Below are 16,525 nucleotides of genomic sequence, written 5' to 3'. Positions count from 1 at the left end.
ATGGCGCAGTCACTTCCGGCATCACCGTTCGGCCATCTTATGTCAGTGCTCTGTGCATTAAGGTGAGTGATCAGCATGCACACAAATCCTCATATCTCGCTGAAATATTGACGGATTTACAAACGGTTTGGTTTCTTACAAACGTTATTAACGTGGCTATAATTCCGAATGCTTGAACATGTATGTTATAATTTTTCATATGTATGCAGTGTATGTATGTAGTGTCATAACTACATCTCTGACGTTTATAACAAACCAAACCGTTTGAAAATCGGTAGAAAATTGGGCAAGTTATGGTTATTTAAAAGTATTTGCACCATTAAACGAGTGAGCGAGCGCACTGCCGCAAGATGGCCGCCACGTGCGGACGTCGACCTCCATTGGCCAGCAGCGCGCACGAGACATCTAGCCTTTATATATGATATCTATGGTTTCTTTGCCTGCTCGTACAACCCGCTTTTTTTCAACATCGCGTCATTTTACGTCACACGAGGGAGACGTGTGCTGTGCTCTGCCGCAGCTCAGTGCAGAATAGGTTGGTATTCAGTAAGAGCGGTCGTGAGTCAGTGTGTTTTCAGTAGTTTTTGTATTTCAATTTATCATCGTCATGGTAAATTTTTGTGTTTGTGGAGCTTGCAAAAACTCCAGCCTGTCAGGACATCCGAGTACACCGGTTTCCTAACAAGAAAAAGGACGGTGCTATCTTTCGTGCCTGGGTGCGGTTTGTGCAGGTGAAGAGACGGGATTTCTCTTCCGCGTCGGCTTCGGAAAACGCGGTCGTGTGTAGCGTTCACTTCAGATCGGAGGATTAGGCTATCGTCCCGGCGATATGATGGAGTTCAACATGGGATACCGAAGTAAGAACCGGGTGAGACTCAGAGCTGGTGCGGTTCCTTCAGTGCACGCATCTTCGGGTTCTCCCGCCGGATATAGGCGCGAGCACAACATCAACTGGCAAACGCAATGTAAGCGGAACGAAACTGAGCTACTCGTTGTTGTGTTTGTGTGGACCGTTTATCAGTTTGGACCAGTGCAGCGCGAGCCTGATCAAGCAACACTGTAACTGCGAGATCCAGTAAATAAAGCATTTGAATTCGCCACAGAAGTAATAACATCGCTGCGAGATCTAGTGAGAAATATTCACATTTCTCCGTTATTAACGGATCAAACAGCGCTGACGTGGAAACCAGGAATAAACATTGTGCAATGAATGAACGAACTATCCAGTGTCCACAGATCAGCAACATTCACCATGGCTTTACTGTAGTAACACTAACTGCAACCATGTAAGTTTGGCATTTTCCACTAAGGCCCAGTATGCATCCACCTCCCTGCAACACTGACTTTCCTCAGCTGTAAACATCACATTTCCCACACAAGCACCTATGGAACAAAAAATGTATCAGGAATAAATATCTCTCTGTCTCTCGATGAGAAACCGCTAAGTTATATCACGTAACGTTAGTCTGGGCGGATATTAATGAGCATGACAAACGCCTGATCAAAGCTTAGTTTCTGTTATTGTAAGTTCCAATATGTTCTGTCTAACATTAATCCTGGCCTGTCCCTGCTCTCTTGGCAGCCTAGCAGGCTCATAATTGTATGGCTGTGGTCCGTCAACAATTTCCTCAGCGTCCGAAATGTCATTGCGATCCACTTTTCCCTGTTGTTTGAATCGACCGCTCTCCCTCGTGCTACGTCACGCCCGTCACGCCCATTTTCAGATGCGGAAGTAAAATTTTCTCACAAAAACGACTCCAGAAGCCACTGTAGCATATTTATAATTTTTTTTTAAAGAAAATCTAGTTCCTACATTATTTTTCTATACATTGACTTGTTGGGTCTTCTAACCTGCAAGATGCTCTTTAAGACCACTGTAATAGAAAAAAGAAAGAATATGTTTAAGAAGGTATAAAAGTGTAAAAATTATGTGACAGCTTGATCTTCATCATTGGGCTGCTCACAAAGCCTTGATGCAGTCTGCAATCTGTCTCTATTTCTGAAGCTCAGTAAATGACACCGAAAACATCCATGAAGCCCACATACAGGGCAGGATGAGACAATCATTCATGAATTTATGCAACTTTAAAGCATAGTTGGTGCTCTAAGCAGCTTAAAGTTAGTGCAGTGAGGGAATCGACTCACGGTAAAGACTTTCTCGGGCTGTCCACGCGCTCGCATGTTTGTGTCATGAATCTGCTTGAGGATCATCCAGGCCTCGTCGTGCTTCCCCACCTGAAAGGATAAGAAAAATCCCTAAGAGATTAACTGGATTAAGTGGAAACCGGAGCGCTAGATGACAGCCGCCCACCTCCATTGCCACAGCAGGCCCGGGAGAGGGGCGCAGGGAGTCACGACAAGCACGCGTCATTAGCTTCAAAGAGAGTCGTGTTCCCTGAAGTCAGGCTGTTTCCTCAGATTTTCAAGGCATTCGAATCATATAAACTGAATTGATGTTCTTGTAAACATGCAGTTAGCAATAAAACAGTAGCTCAATTTATAACAACATATCTGAGTTACTTTTTTAAACAAGTAAAGCAAGTTATATAGTTATCCCATTTATTGACTGAAACCTCTCCTGCCCCCATGTTGAGAGAAATTGGGAGTAAGGTGCAGAGGCGTTGTGTGCGATGTGTAAACTTGATGGCTATTGTAGTACAAGACTAAATGTGAGCATGCATTTACTCATCTCACTTGCACAAAAACATTCAGTATTCTCAAAAGGAATAAAAACAGTAAAATGCAAACTGAGAATATTATGCAAATCTGCAGTAATTTATGTTAAAGAATACACTTTATGTATTTAATCTCACTTTATTAAGCAATGTCTTTGCTGCTGACCTATAATGATCCAATTCAACCATACTAATAAGCAAAATGACTAGATAAACATCACATTTTGTGTTTTTTCAAAGATTTTTGAACTTTCTTCACCTGCATCATACCTATTCTTCTGCAATTTAGAATGGCAGCACAGCTGAAAGGTTTGTTTGAGCTGTGCTCTCTACTGTACAGGTGGGCATTTGCATTATGCATTATTCATCTTTTGACTTTTGGTGTGAAAGGGCCTTTACATTTGCCAAAAAATAACTTTTTGTTTAAAAATACAGACAAACAGCCCAGCCCAGATAAGAAAAAGTAACGCAAAAGTAACATAATGCATTACTTTCCATAAAAATGAACTAAGTAGCACAATTATATTGTAATGCACAGGGGTCCACATCACTTTTTGGGTCTGGTTCTCAAGGGAGCACCTGGAGATGCTGCTTGGTACTCACACTTTACTTTTCAACCTGTCATCATCACTTTCCTCCTGACTTCTTCTTTTCTCTGGAACATGGTAGATGATGATGATGATGTTTTTTATTTTATCAACATTAATGGCACAGACAACAGCAGGAATATTAGGCTGCTGTCACTTCATGACCGAATGCACGGACCGAATATACTGACATACATCCGGTTTCTTTCTCAACTGTTCACTTATGTCGTAACCAAGAGAATACTTGCCGAGATGGGTATTTTGACATCATTTTGTGTGTGTCGGTTCAAACCCAAGTAAACGCGAATGAGGAATCAATTCGGTGTTCGAGCACTGTCTGAAACGCGCCTATCTCTCTGCGTGCGCGCGCTTCGGGTGTGTGCGCGAGTCCAGATTTGCGCCTCTTCTTCCACGTTTAAAATCGTTTCAATTAGTAAATTGGCAAGACAAACCGTTCAAATGATAAACTTTCACTCTATGATGGTTAAACTTAGCAGTTAATCCGCAAATCACATGTGTGCCGAACCATGGGGCCTGTTCTGTACGGATCACGGATCAACTGCGATCCGTCGCACCCCTAATAATTATTGAACACACACTTATCATAGTGATTGCTATCTTACCAGAGATGGAGAAAAATCCTACTACAGTAAGTAAGCGTGTCCCTGTCCCAAAAATGCCCAAAATGTTGGTACTGCGCATAGTTTATTTTTACCACGCATGCGCACATGCACACCAGTTACTGTATGTGCACCCCTGGTAATGCATTACTTTTAAAAGTAACTGTCCCCAACACTGACGATAACGATAAAGATATAGTTCTAAAAATCATTCTAAATGTAAAAGAATAGCGAAGTCCACACCAAAACTATAACGAAAATGTTCTACTTACCTCCAAGTAGAACCTCGGGCTCTCCGGCATGAACATTAAAGCCACCACGGCACAGAGGCAGGGAAGAGCGCATACCACCACAAACACCCTCCAGCTGTGGAACTGATAAGCTGAGCCCATACTGAAACTCCAGCCTAAAAAAAAAAAAACATCAAACAATTTTTCATGTTATTGATCCAGCACAGAAAAGGGCTAGGCTGGTAGCACTTCAAGGCGTAAGCCTGTAGGATTTGAACTGGCAACATTTGTCAATAACTGCTGGCATGTCACAGTGATTATGGTCTGTGTGAATACATCCATTTCATTTGTCAAACGCTGACTGATTACACAAATAGTGAATCTAATGTGTTTGTCTTTTGAACTGAAAACCATCAGAATTAATATGTGTAACAGAATGGGTTTCCTTTTATAATGCAGTCCTGATTTTAGTTAGTTAGTTTTTGTTTATTTAAATAAAGCTGAAATAAAAATAAAATATAAATATTAGACAAAAACCTTAAACTTAAAAAAAATTGAATGAGAATGTTGAATTCGCAAATAACTGAAATAATTATTAATGTAAAACTAAAAAATATACAAATATTATATTATTTAAAATACTACATGAAAATATTTTTAAAAATGAACAAAAATTACAAAAGCACCAAAAAATGACTAAAACTAAAATCAAAATTTAAATATGGAAAAAAACCTACACCAGCATTGCCTTTATCAACAAATGTTTATTTTAAGGCCTCAAATATCTTAAAAACCTAATAAATGAATACAATATTCAATAATAAAAGGGACGGTTTAATGTATATATAATATATAATGTATATATACACACACCTCCAACCAGACACATTTTCATGGACATTCGGTGTGCAGAAATAATTTAGAAACGGTAGAAAATCGAATCGCTTCATTTACACTATCTTGCGTTTATCTACATGGCAAGACAGTAATGTTTTGGTTAAGTGTATGGAGCATGATATTCATCATAATATGTAGGCTAGAAGAGAACAGAGAGACCACTGAGCAACAGGATTGCACAGTTCTGTTATAATATGCATTTATATAAAAGGACCAATCAACATACACACTTATCCAAAACTATTCCACATTTCTAAATTTAAGTGGTGTCACGCAAGTTTCTGAAATCAAGTAAAGCAGCTTTAAGACTGTCATGGACTCCTAAGCTGAAAATGTTTTTGTCTCATTACTTTACAGTTTAAGTGGTGCTTTTTCTACTCCACCATATGTATCTTTTTCTTTACAGTAATGTCTGATGCGCTGAGCTGTAAAACTGTGTGGGGTGCTAATGATGTCATTAAAGTTGAAATGTCCCATTGAAAGGCAGAAAGTACCTTTTATTGCTTCAAACACTAAGTGGCCATTAAATGAATTATTTATGTTTTATGCATGATTCAAATAAGATCATAAAAAAAGTTTTTAATAAAGTTTTTATGGGTGGATGCCCTCTGCCAATTTCTTATGCCCCCCAACCCCCCCGCCCCATCACAAGGACCCAGGAGAATGTTTGTAGACATTAAATACCATATGTCTAAATAAACACTGTGGTATTTTAGATCAAATTTAGCTGTCATTTGGCAGATGCTAGGCAAACTAAACAGATGCCAACATGCCCACATTCCTATAAGTCACTAACATAACAGCACAAAGTAAAAGAAAAACCCAAACTACATTAAATATGGGTAACATAAAATTGTATAATATGCAAAGTAAATATAAAATCATGAGTTTACAGCTGATGATGGTGGTTTACAGAAGATTGTGGTATAAATAATGGTTTATGTCTGTACCGGAGTGAAAGACACTCTAGAAATACAGCATGGTAAAACCAGTCACTCAATGTGTGTGTTCATTTGTGCATCTCTGTGAGGACCTGTGGTAAATTATGACGGTAACATTACACAAGATGTGATTGCGGCAACAGGCAAGCCCAGAGGGTTAATGTTTCGCCATGTCATTGGAAATCTCATTACACAGATTATGTGCGTAATTGACTGGAAACGAGTGACTGAGTCAGCAGATAGTAAACCTACGCGTTTGAACTCATGTACAGTGACTTGCCAGCGGCTCTACTATGGCCGGCTTCAATGCAAATAAAACGACACACTCACAAACACACAAACTGAGTGAAAGTAAAAATGGAAAAAAATCAATTCTATGTACATTCACACTTTTGCTCTGTTACAAACCCTAGCATGCTGACTCCAGAGGCACTGAAACTTCATGTTGGCATGTATCCTTTGTGAAGAAATTCACTGCGACAAGCTCAGTGAAAAAATGCTATTACTATTTTTACTAAGATATGGTAAAAAACGTAAGAGTGCGTACTGAATTCAGCACAAGTCTAAGATGAAATGTTCATTCAATACTTCTTTCAAAAATGAATTTGACCTAATATTTGTGTGCTAATGTGTTTGTATTATCTTTTACTCATATTAGCATATTCTTTTGTTAGCTTAGCAACTTGCGAACATCAAACTGTTGTGTTTCAAATCTCTTTTGATTTGTGATAAATAAATCACTTATGAGGCTGTTTTACATGCAATGCTGCCTTAGAAGGGAGCTGACGATGTAAAATGTGTTTATGTACACTTGCTTGAAGGCAACTCGTTTGTGTATGGATGTACGAACTGAGTGACAAATAACAAAAGAGCTTTTAAAAGTGTCAGGCAACTGATGTATTACCCATAGTGCACACATAGTGACTCACATATTTGCATTTATATTCCATTTATTATTAGTAGTGCTTGCTAAGGCATATTTTTACTATTTGATTCAGAGATTTAAACAAATGCCACACCATATTATACTTCAGTGTGTAACTCCCAGACTGTCTGCACAACAAACATGAATGATACCTCAAATTGTGAAGCCTCTTCAGGAGAAGTGCCATGTCACAGTGCAATGAAATAATAATCTATTTAAAATTGGAGTGATGGCTCAGTCGGATAGAAAAGCCTTTATGTAACCCCCCTTACCCCAATCAATGAGACTGCTTGATCCGAATGAAATTTCAATATGATTAAAAGAGGTGGTGTATGCAACAAAGTTCAAGTTCAGGGAAGCAAGTCCCCCGTTCCCTTGTCTCAGCCTCAGACGTCACTCCCACGGACCGTTGGCTGAACATCTGATACATATGGCACACTTTACTGGAAACACTTCAGTCACCACATGTGGGTTTTTTTTCAGGCACAGAGTCCCCCCCTCCCCAACAGACACACTCAGACTCCCAATTTACTGGGCCTATGATTGTTTCCCATTGATTCCCGGCATACAGACTATAACAGACTCCCTAATACTCTCCTAGACACTGTGTTTGACAGCTTGTCCCCAGCCCGGGCTCCACCGAGGGCCATTCATAAATCAAGCACCCCTTTCGCTTTGTTTCACAAGGCAAGGAGAAAAACCTCATTATGATCTCAAAGAACAAAACAGAGCCCCCCCCCCCCCCTTAAATAGGTGTATCATATCACCATATCCATTCAGCTCCTTTCCTCCACCCCTTCCCCTCTATTCCATCATTTTGCTACTGATGAGTGCAGCTTATTTCCAGAGTAGAGGTTCTCATAAATCATTGGGCTATGCCTTCCCCCACAGGAGCCACTTCATCCTTTAAATATCCCTGCAGTGCTCTGTTTCTACATTAATCACTTAACCTAAAGCTCTGCTGTTCTCCGCTCCCTCAGTCGTCCCTATCTGTGAGAGGACAGCCCACACGCGGCGGAGGAAAAGCAGACACCTTGACCTAAGCTTGCCGAGTACCTTGTTGTAATCGGACTGTCTGTCTACCTGTGTCATGTGATACTTGATTTACAGGTTTATACAATCGCTAGAACACATTTCTGATTTCTCAATACTTGAACTGTTAAAACTGAAAACTGTTAAACTTAAGTTCAAAACCTAACATAATACAAAATTGAATAAGACAGCTATTTGCAACAGTTCTACAGTAATACCATATTCAATTATATTACGAATGCAAAAAGTACAATCGAAACAAGTCGATGCAGCTGAACTCCTACACAGGTTTTAGTCTTTCGATTTCTTTACCATCTATACAAAAGATGAAAGCTTAAGTATAATTTTGTAATGTAAACATGGACTAAGTTACATACTGTAGTGAACTCTAAACAGCAGAGAGTGTCATTCTTGTTTTGTAAGGAAATTTTACAAAAGCAATCATTATATAATGCTGCCTGTTGTTAGTGGTTTTAAGTCATTGTTTTATGAGTGACAGTGTGAGTTTGTTGGTTGACAACCTTTTCCAGTGTTGATTGAGACTTGATTTGAAGTGATTTGGTAGTTTTAGTGCATTTTGAGTGTGAAATTAACTGCTATGACAAGTTGAAAGTTGGTTAGGAAAACTGTGAGAAGAGTTTTGAAAAAGTGACCTAAGCATTGAGAAATGTGTCCTAGTGATTGTAAAAAAGAAAAGAAAACTGTAAATGGAAATGAAAACAGGTATTATCATAGTTTTTTGGACATGATTTTTGGACATGTACAGTCGTAGTGCCATAGTATTTGTACATGTATTATGATAATGCCACAGTGTTCTTTAAAATACCTTGTAAATGCCATGTAAAACTCGATCAAACATTACTGTTCAAAGGTTTGGGGACGGTAGGATTTTTAATGTTTTTGACAGAAGTCTTTTATGCTTACCAAAGATGCATTTTGATCAAAACTACAATAAATTTAAAATAACCTTTTTTTATTTTCATATATTTTAAAATGCATATTCATGCAATGGAAAAGCTGACTTTTCAGCATCATCTTTTAGTGTCACATGATGCTGATTTGGTGCTCAATAAACATTTCTTATTTGTATCAATGTTGAAAACAGTTGTGCTGTAATTTATATGTGGAAGCAGTGATATATACTGTATATATATATATATATATTTCACATTTCTCAATAAATTCATGATCCTTTGATGAATATAAAGTTCAAAAGAACGGCATTTATTTCAAATATAAATCTTTTGTAACAATGTAAAAACCTTTACTGTCACCTTTTTATCAGTTTAATGCCTCCTTACTGAAAAAGGTCATCATTTTAAATATTATTTGTTTTATTTAATAGTGTAATATTATTACATTTCACTAATAAATTAACATTTTTGAAGTACATGATCTGGTTCTCTTACCGTAGTGAGGTATGATGGCCCAGGCCATGGCAGAGGCATAAATCTCCCCTATCATCCAGAACATGCAAAGCCAGCTCAGATGTTCTCCACGCTTCTCTCTTGCTAACACCTCAGCAAAGTATGAGAAGACGATGGGCACCGCTCCACCAATCCTGAAGGACAAGAGAAGGAAGAATAAAGCAGAGAAGCACAACCTCAAGGCCAGTGCAGAGGGTATAAGTGCTCAGCGAATTAAGACAGCTGTTTTCTTTTTTATGTACTTCCCATTTGAATAATTTTGAAACACAATAACAAGTGTGTATCTGTGGACCTTTTTACATTGTGTTTACAGTTTTTCTCAATTGCTAACACAATTCATGGAGCAATTTACCATTTTCTCACACCTATAAACACATTCTTAAAACTGCACACCAACTTGCACAAACCTCACACAAAAAATCTAATATTTTAGTCAAAACCATATTCTCGTGTCAGAATTAAACTTTGGTCTCAGAAGACACACAAAAACCTAACAAATACACAGACTGCTTTCCTCTCCAGGGAACACTAATGAGATCAACTCATACCACTGTAGCAAAAACCTCTTTTTGGGTTTCAGGAAATATTTTGCAGCTCAATGTCTATTACAGTATGCAACATGAACAGAGGGGTCCAGATTCAGCAAAATACTGTACAACAATGAGCTTAAAGAAAAGTTTATTTACATTGCACTTCTGTAAAGCAGACATTCTCTTTCTCATGTACCTTCCCTATCCCTAGGCAGTCATTTCTCAGTTTTGCAAAAATACAGAACATGAAAAAAATATTTGGCTAAAAATGAATTTGACAATCACGAGTTTGATGGTATACAAAGTTCACTGTACAAAGGGAAATTTCCCTCATCGAAAGTACTGTTTCTGTGTACTGTAATTTCACTGTATGAATAAGTAATATAAAATCCCTGTAGATGATTCTTTCAGCTCTCTCTCCAGTGTTAGGATGCATTTTCTAAAGCACAATCACTTGTGCTCCTACAGTATTTATATTATCCTGAGATTCTGATGTGTCATCAGTTTTGCTATGTGATGTTTACACAAGGAGGAATTTGTCTTACTTCAGTACACATTGTGATGCCTGAGCTAATTATATTATGTGTTTGTTTTCTGAATGAGGATAAGCCTGTGTAAAATGAAAGCATTTTTGTGTAGAATTTGTTAAGAAAACTGGTATGTGTGCAAAAACAGGTGAAATGTGTCTTTGTTTTGAGAACTGAATGAATGGTTTGGGAAACTGTGCCAGCTGAATCAGTTATAGTGTGTTAGCAATCGAGAAAAACTGTAAGTGTGTAATTTCTGTGTTGCCACCGTCATCAAACTGAATTGCAAAAATTTCAAGATGGTTTCCAAAACCTTCTTTTTTTTTTATAATAATGTTACACTTTTAGGGAAATCAACCTAAAAATGGCTTGTACTACACATTAAGCTAGGATAGGCAAACAAATATTTAAAACTGAAACATTACAATGAAAAATGTGAAAAATTAGCTTTAACTGCTAAAAAGAATCTACTGAGGGCTTTGAGGAGCACTCCTCCCTTAGTCAATTGTAAATCATTAATCTTTTAGATAGATATTTTAAATCTTGAGAAATTTTTCATTTGATTTGACGATCAATCAGAAAAACACTACATGTGTAAAGCAATAGACTTGATGTAATTAAAGACTACTCTGTGTCCACACAAGAAAAACAAAATAAGTCTTGTCTGTGAGATTTCATTTAATTGCTACTACTGCGTTAATTAGTCCCCGGTTTCTTCTTCAGATCAATATTTGAAGGAAAGACACTGAAATCCAATGTAAACCAGAAACTTCCAAAATGTTAGCATTTAAAAGAATCAAAGATTATTTAAATCTGGACTTTACCGACCTTTTCTGATACTACCATTTTAAAAGTCAATAAGATTTTGAGACTTTTACTTTGTAAAAAAAAAAAAAAAAATCTATATAAAAAATGCTGTTCTTTTGAACTTTCTATTCATCAAAGAATCCTGAATATATATATATATATATATATATATTACTGTTTCCACATATATACAAACTGTTTTCAACATGTTACCAAATCAGCATATTATAATGATTTCTGAAGGATCATGTGACAATGAAGACTGTAAGTAATGAGGCTGAAAATGTAGCTTTACCATCACAGGAATAAATTACATTTTAAAATATATTTAATAAGAAATCAGTTGTAAATTGTAATAATTTTCACATTATTACTGTCTTTACTGTATTTTTGATCAAATACAGTAAATGCATCCTTGGTGAGCATAAGAGACTTCTTTTTATTTTATAAATTTATCGAAAAACGGCCATTCAAAGATTTCTTTATCAGCAAAATCTCTGTGTTGAAGGTTTGGGTTAACACTGCGAATTGTAAACCTGTATGACAGCGACCTCATCCTGTATTATTTTTGAAATATGAAATTAAAACTGAAACATATATTATTTTATACAGACATAATACTACTTATCATTGTACCCATATTGACATCCTAATTAGCAACAACATCCTGTGAAATGCTCATTAGGAGGCGCAGGCTTCAGTGCAAGTCATTACAGGCTGAATGTGTTCAAAGATTCACAAGAACACCATCATCAGAGAGACAAGTGCTTTAGCCATGGACCAGTAGACAGTGTCCGCCAGCAATGGAAAATCAGAGACCCAAGAAAGCAGCACTGCAGAGGCTATTGATCCAGCCAGATGTAATGTATTGTCTGTCTGAAAAAGAATATTATCTAAAGAATAGGGGAGACATTCTCGTTTTAGAGGAGGGTTGATGAAAGATGCCCATTGAATAGTTTCTCATGATACCAGCCAAAATCGCTTTCCAGAAACACATGTCAAGGTGCAGGTGGAGACTATATTTAGGTAGTGTGTTAAATTGATAATTTCCATATATGTCTGTTTACACATGGGCGTGGCAGAGATATTTTTCAGTGTTGTGTGTGGAAGACTTTACAAACATCGGAAGAATCACCGTAGGATGTATGTTCCGAAAAATAGCCTATATTGAGGCATGATCACGGTATAAAAAATACAATCTACAATCAGTATAAACTATCTACATAAACAGTATTTTCTCACTTTATACATCTTTATTTATTTTCTAATTTAATCAAAAATACAGTAAAGTACTAATATTGTGAAATATTATTATATTTAAAATACATTTCAAAAATGTCATTTATCCCTGTGATGGCAAAGCTGAATTTTCAGCATCATTACTCCAGTCTTCAGCATCACATGATCCTTCAGAAATCATTCTAATATTCTGATTTGCTGCTCAAGAAACATTTATTATTGTTGTCAATGTTGAAAACAGTTCCGCTGCTTAATATTTTTGTGGAAACCGTAATCATTTTTTTGTCAGGATTCTTTAATGAATAGAAAGTAAAACAACAACATTTATTCTAAATAGAAATCTTTTGTAACAATGTAAAAGTTTTTACTGTCACTTTTGATCAATTTAAAGGATCCTTGAATAAAAGTATTCATTTCTTAAAGAAAAAAAATCATACTGACCTCAAACAATGGTGTATATATTTTTATCGATATTTTCTTGTATTGTAGTGATGTACAGAATCTAAAGTCTTTATGAAGATCCACATTTTGGACTTTTCAAACTTAAATGTCAATTTAATGTTGAAGACGCAGGAAACGGACTCACCCTAAGCCGGCTATTGTGCGACAAAGCAAGAAGACGCCATAGCCCTGCACAAAAGATGATAGGAAGGCGAAGAAGCCATTTATGGACATACAAAGGAGCAGACACTGCCGTCTGCCCAACTTGTCGGCCAAGCCGCCCCAGAAGAAGGCCCCTACCATCATTCCCAGATATACAATGCTGCCTGTAGTGAATAAGAGGAGAGGAAAAAAAAGAACAAAGTGAAACAGGAGGAACACACACCTCAGGCAGAGAAACACACAGACTGAAGTTGTCATATTCAGGAGAGTTTGTTTTTGCCTTCATTCTTGTTTGCGTTGCTGATTTATAAGAACAAAATTATTTATATGCTGCTTCTTGGAACAGGAACTCCTTTAAACTTTCAGTTGACTGATGTTTTCACCTGAGGACTTTGTTTGTTGTTTTCCAGGTGAAATGCAGGAGACTTTCTGTGATGATGCTATTAGCACAAGGGACCGTGAAAACTGATTACATAAGTAGTCCAAAGGAAAAACAAATAGCCATTAAAAATGTATCAGATTTTAGTGATCTCAGAATTCTCTACAGAAGCTTTCTGATATCACTGTCAAACATGCTTTACTATATGCTGTACTTTCAACATTTACTCCATCTGTGCAAAAATATTAGCATCTAAAGGATTTAACTGAAAAGGATCTGCAGTGACTGTGTATTGTAATAACATGCCTACATATCTAGAGCACAGCATTAGGATACTGCAGATAAAATGTTAAATACAGAAAAAAAATGTGCAGCTTTACAGGTACAATAAAATCAAATAAATGTTATTCCTCTTCAGCAGACTGAATTTTCTACAAATAATCTAATTGTGTCACGGAACAGAAGAGGAGTCATGCAGGTAAAAGTAACAGTTCTTTATTAAAGGGTTGATGGTGATCTGGAAGATCGTCAGACAGGTTAGTGATGAGTATAAGCAGTTCAAATGACAGTCACACTTAGCTGATGGGGTATTTCTGCATGCAGGGTTGAAGACAAGCATGATGAAGATAATGGGTCCAAGGCAATGAGAAATCAAACAAAAACAGCCTTTAATAGATTCAAACGGGAACACGCAGAAGATCACACAGAGTAATTAAAAACAACCACATAAAATAAAAACATAAAAACGAAACCGGACAAACAACAGACAGAACTCAGGGAATAAATACACAGGGAGAACTAATCGAGGTAAAACAGAACAGGTGCAGGAATTAATGAACAACTAGGAAACTAACGATGTCTAGGAACTCAGGCAAAACGGAAGATGGCACTGACTGAAAATGAAAACGAAACACAACATAAATGTTAGACTGGGTTAGCCTAAATAAAAGTATACTATACATTTACATATATGTAACAATGCTCTTCCCTTTTTTCCAAAAATTATTGTTACGTCCAGGCAAGACAAGGAAGAAGTGAGAGAGGAGGATCCAACTGCAGCACTCTTAGGGCCCTATCTTGCACCCAGCGCAATTGACTTTGTACACCGACGCATGTATCATTCCTATTTTGCACCCGCGCACAGCGGACTTTTCCCTCCACAGACGCACATCGGTTAACTAAGAAATACACTTGTGCTCCCTGGGGCGGTGCAGCGCAAAGAGGAGGCGTGTTCCGGCGCAAACGTTCCCTGGTGCTATTTTGCAGGTTTAGAAAACAATTCCGCCACTGACCGAAAAAACCTAGTTTAAAGTCAGTGGCGCGTTGCGCATGTTATTCATATGCTTAACGTTTTAACATATGCTTAAATACGCAGGCTTAATCAAACCAAACAAGACCCATGTGAACATAATCAAATAACCAATGAGTAACCATGGTAAAAAAGGACCTAATCAGAAACCAAGGAAACCAAGCAAACAGGAACTAAAAACAGGAAGGAAACACAGGAACCAAAGGAAACACAACATAAGGCTGAATCCGAAATCACATACTTCCCTATTATATAGTAGGTGAAAAACAGTATGTGACAAAAGAAGTACGTCTGAATTCACAGTACTTATAAAAGGGTATAGGTAAAAAGTACCCGGATGACATAATACTTCTGGTGAGATTCTGAAGTGAGCATACAATGGACACTTTACTATCCCATGAGGCCACAGGAGAGGATTTGTGAATGGCGGTGACCCGACACAGCTGATGCTGGTAGGTTACATGATAATGACAACATGGAAAATGTAGTACGGATTACATTCATAGTACACACATTCATAATACAGAATGTACTTTTTTGGAAAGTACAGTTGGAAAGTAATGACTTATTTAAAATAATTAGCCTACCGACTCAAGAGAGTAGCGATTTTGGAAGCAGCCTAAAGGCCAATTCACACAGCACAGACAAACACACTGATCTGATTTTTCAGATCAGCGTGTTAACCCTGTCGGCGTCCATGACTGACCATGTTCAATCAGTGTTTGCAGTGTTTGTTGGGGAAGTGTGAACATGAAACGTTATTTTTCATAAAATTCTAAATCCAACGGCCAACTTGTTTGTTGGTGTTTGTTGCCGTTTGACTGTGCAGTGTGAATTGGCCTTAAGAGTCCATAAACAGAACATAACCGTTAGTTTTGTCAAATAGATTATTATTTGCAGAAAAATCCCTGTTTTCCAATACATGGGCAAAAAAGGAAGAGCTTAAATGTTAATAAAAATGGTTTATAATGGGTAAAAAAAAATAAATAAAGTAAATAAAATATTTGTAGCAGACATACAATAATTCATAGAAAAGGGAGAAGTTAAAAAATATTACATAAGACTGGTTATTAGCTGTCTTATCAGACATAGAGAGAATGATAAAGAGAAATTGTGAGTAACAGGTGGATACAGTTGTATTTGACAGAAGGGACAATAGATATGTACAGAGATGCAGTGACACTTTTTATACAGACCATGTGTTGCAATGCACAAAACGTTTTGGAGATTTGCTGATTACTCAGAGTGTAAATTTTCATCTGATACAGCAGCTTTCTCTGTGACCAAGCATTTACACAATCTGCTGCTTTAGAACTAGCACAGCAATTAACAATGTGCAGTAAAACTGCTTTGCTGGTACAGTATAAGACCAGTATAGATTTACTTTTGAAGTTGACTACTTTAAGACTTGTGTGATTATGCATTTTGTTTTAAATAATAAAGCAGAAAGTGTGTATGATAAATGCATGTCTCACATTTCTTATAATAATACAAACTCATAGAGGCATAAAAGACACATTTATCTCCAAAAGTTCATTATTTATAATGAAGACTCCAGAGATCATGCCAGGCATTGCGCTTTTCAGCAAGGTGCTCACTTAAAAAGGTCAAACATTTATTATTATTTTTCCCCTTTAGGTCCATTTTTAACCCTAAAGTTTTATGCCAAAAGCATAATTTATTACCTTCAAAACTCTTATCCCAATCTATTGTAAATGCAAGAAGGGCAGCCATAATTATTGTGATTACCATTTTAAATATATCTTTAGGTTTCTATTATTTTACTGTAGCACTGAC

General features: G+C 37.0%; 1 protein-coding gene across 1 annotated transcript in view; it reads right to left on the bottom strand.

Annotated features, from left to right (window-relative positions):
* sv2ca (synaptic vesicle glycoprotein 2Ca) overlaps nt 1-16,525 on the bottom strand; it is a 35,303-nt gene that overhangs the window by 3,565 nt on the left and 15,213 nt on the right. The window contains exons 3-6 of the mRNA XM_084115082.1: nt 13,024-13,204; nt 9,317-9,468; nt 4,155-4,288; nt 2,146-2,235 (exon numbers count right to left, since the gene is read on the bottom strand). Coding sequence (XP_083971208.1) covers nt 2,146-2,235; nt 4,155-4,288; nt 9,317-9,468; nt 13,024-13,204 — 557 coding nt within the window. The remainder of the gene's footprint in view (nt 1-2,145; nt 2,236-4,154; nt 4,289-9,316; nt 9,469-13,023; nt 13,205-16,525) is intronic.

Source organism: Abramis brama, assembly GCF_963993115.1.
Source record: "Abramis brama genome assembly, chromosome: 5".
Classification (NCBI taxonomy): domain Eukaryota; kingdom Metazoa; phylum Chordata; class Actinopteri; order Cypriniformes; family Leuciscidae; genus Abramis; species Abramis brama.
The sequence above is the reverse complement of the archived record's forward strand: the minus strand, read 5'-3'. Positions and strand labels throughout refer to the sequence as shown.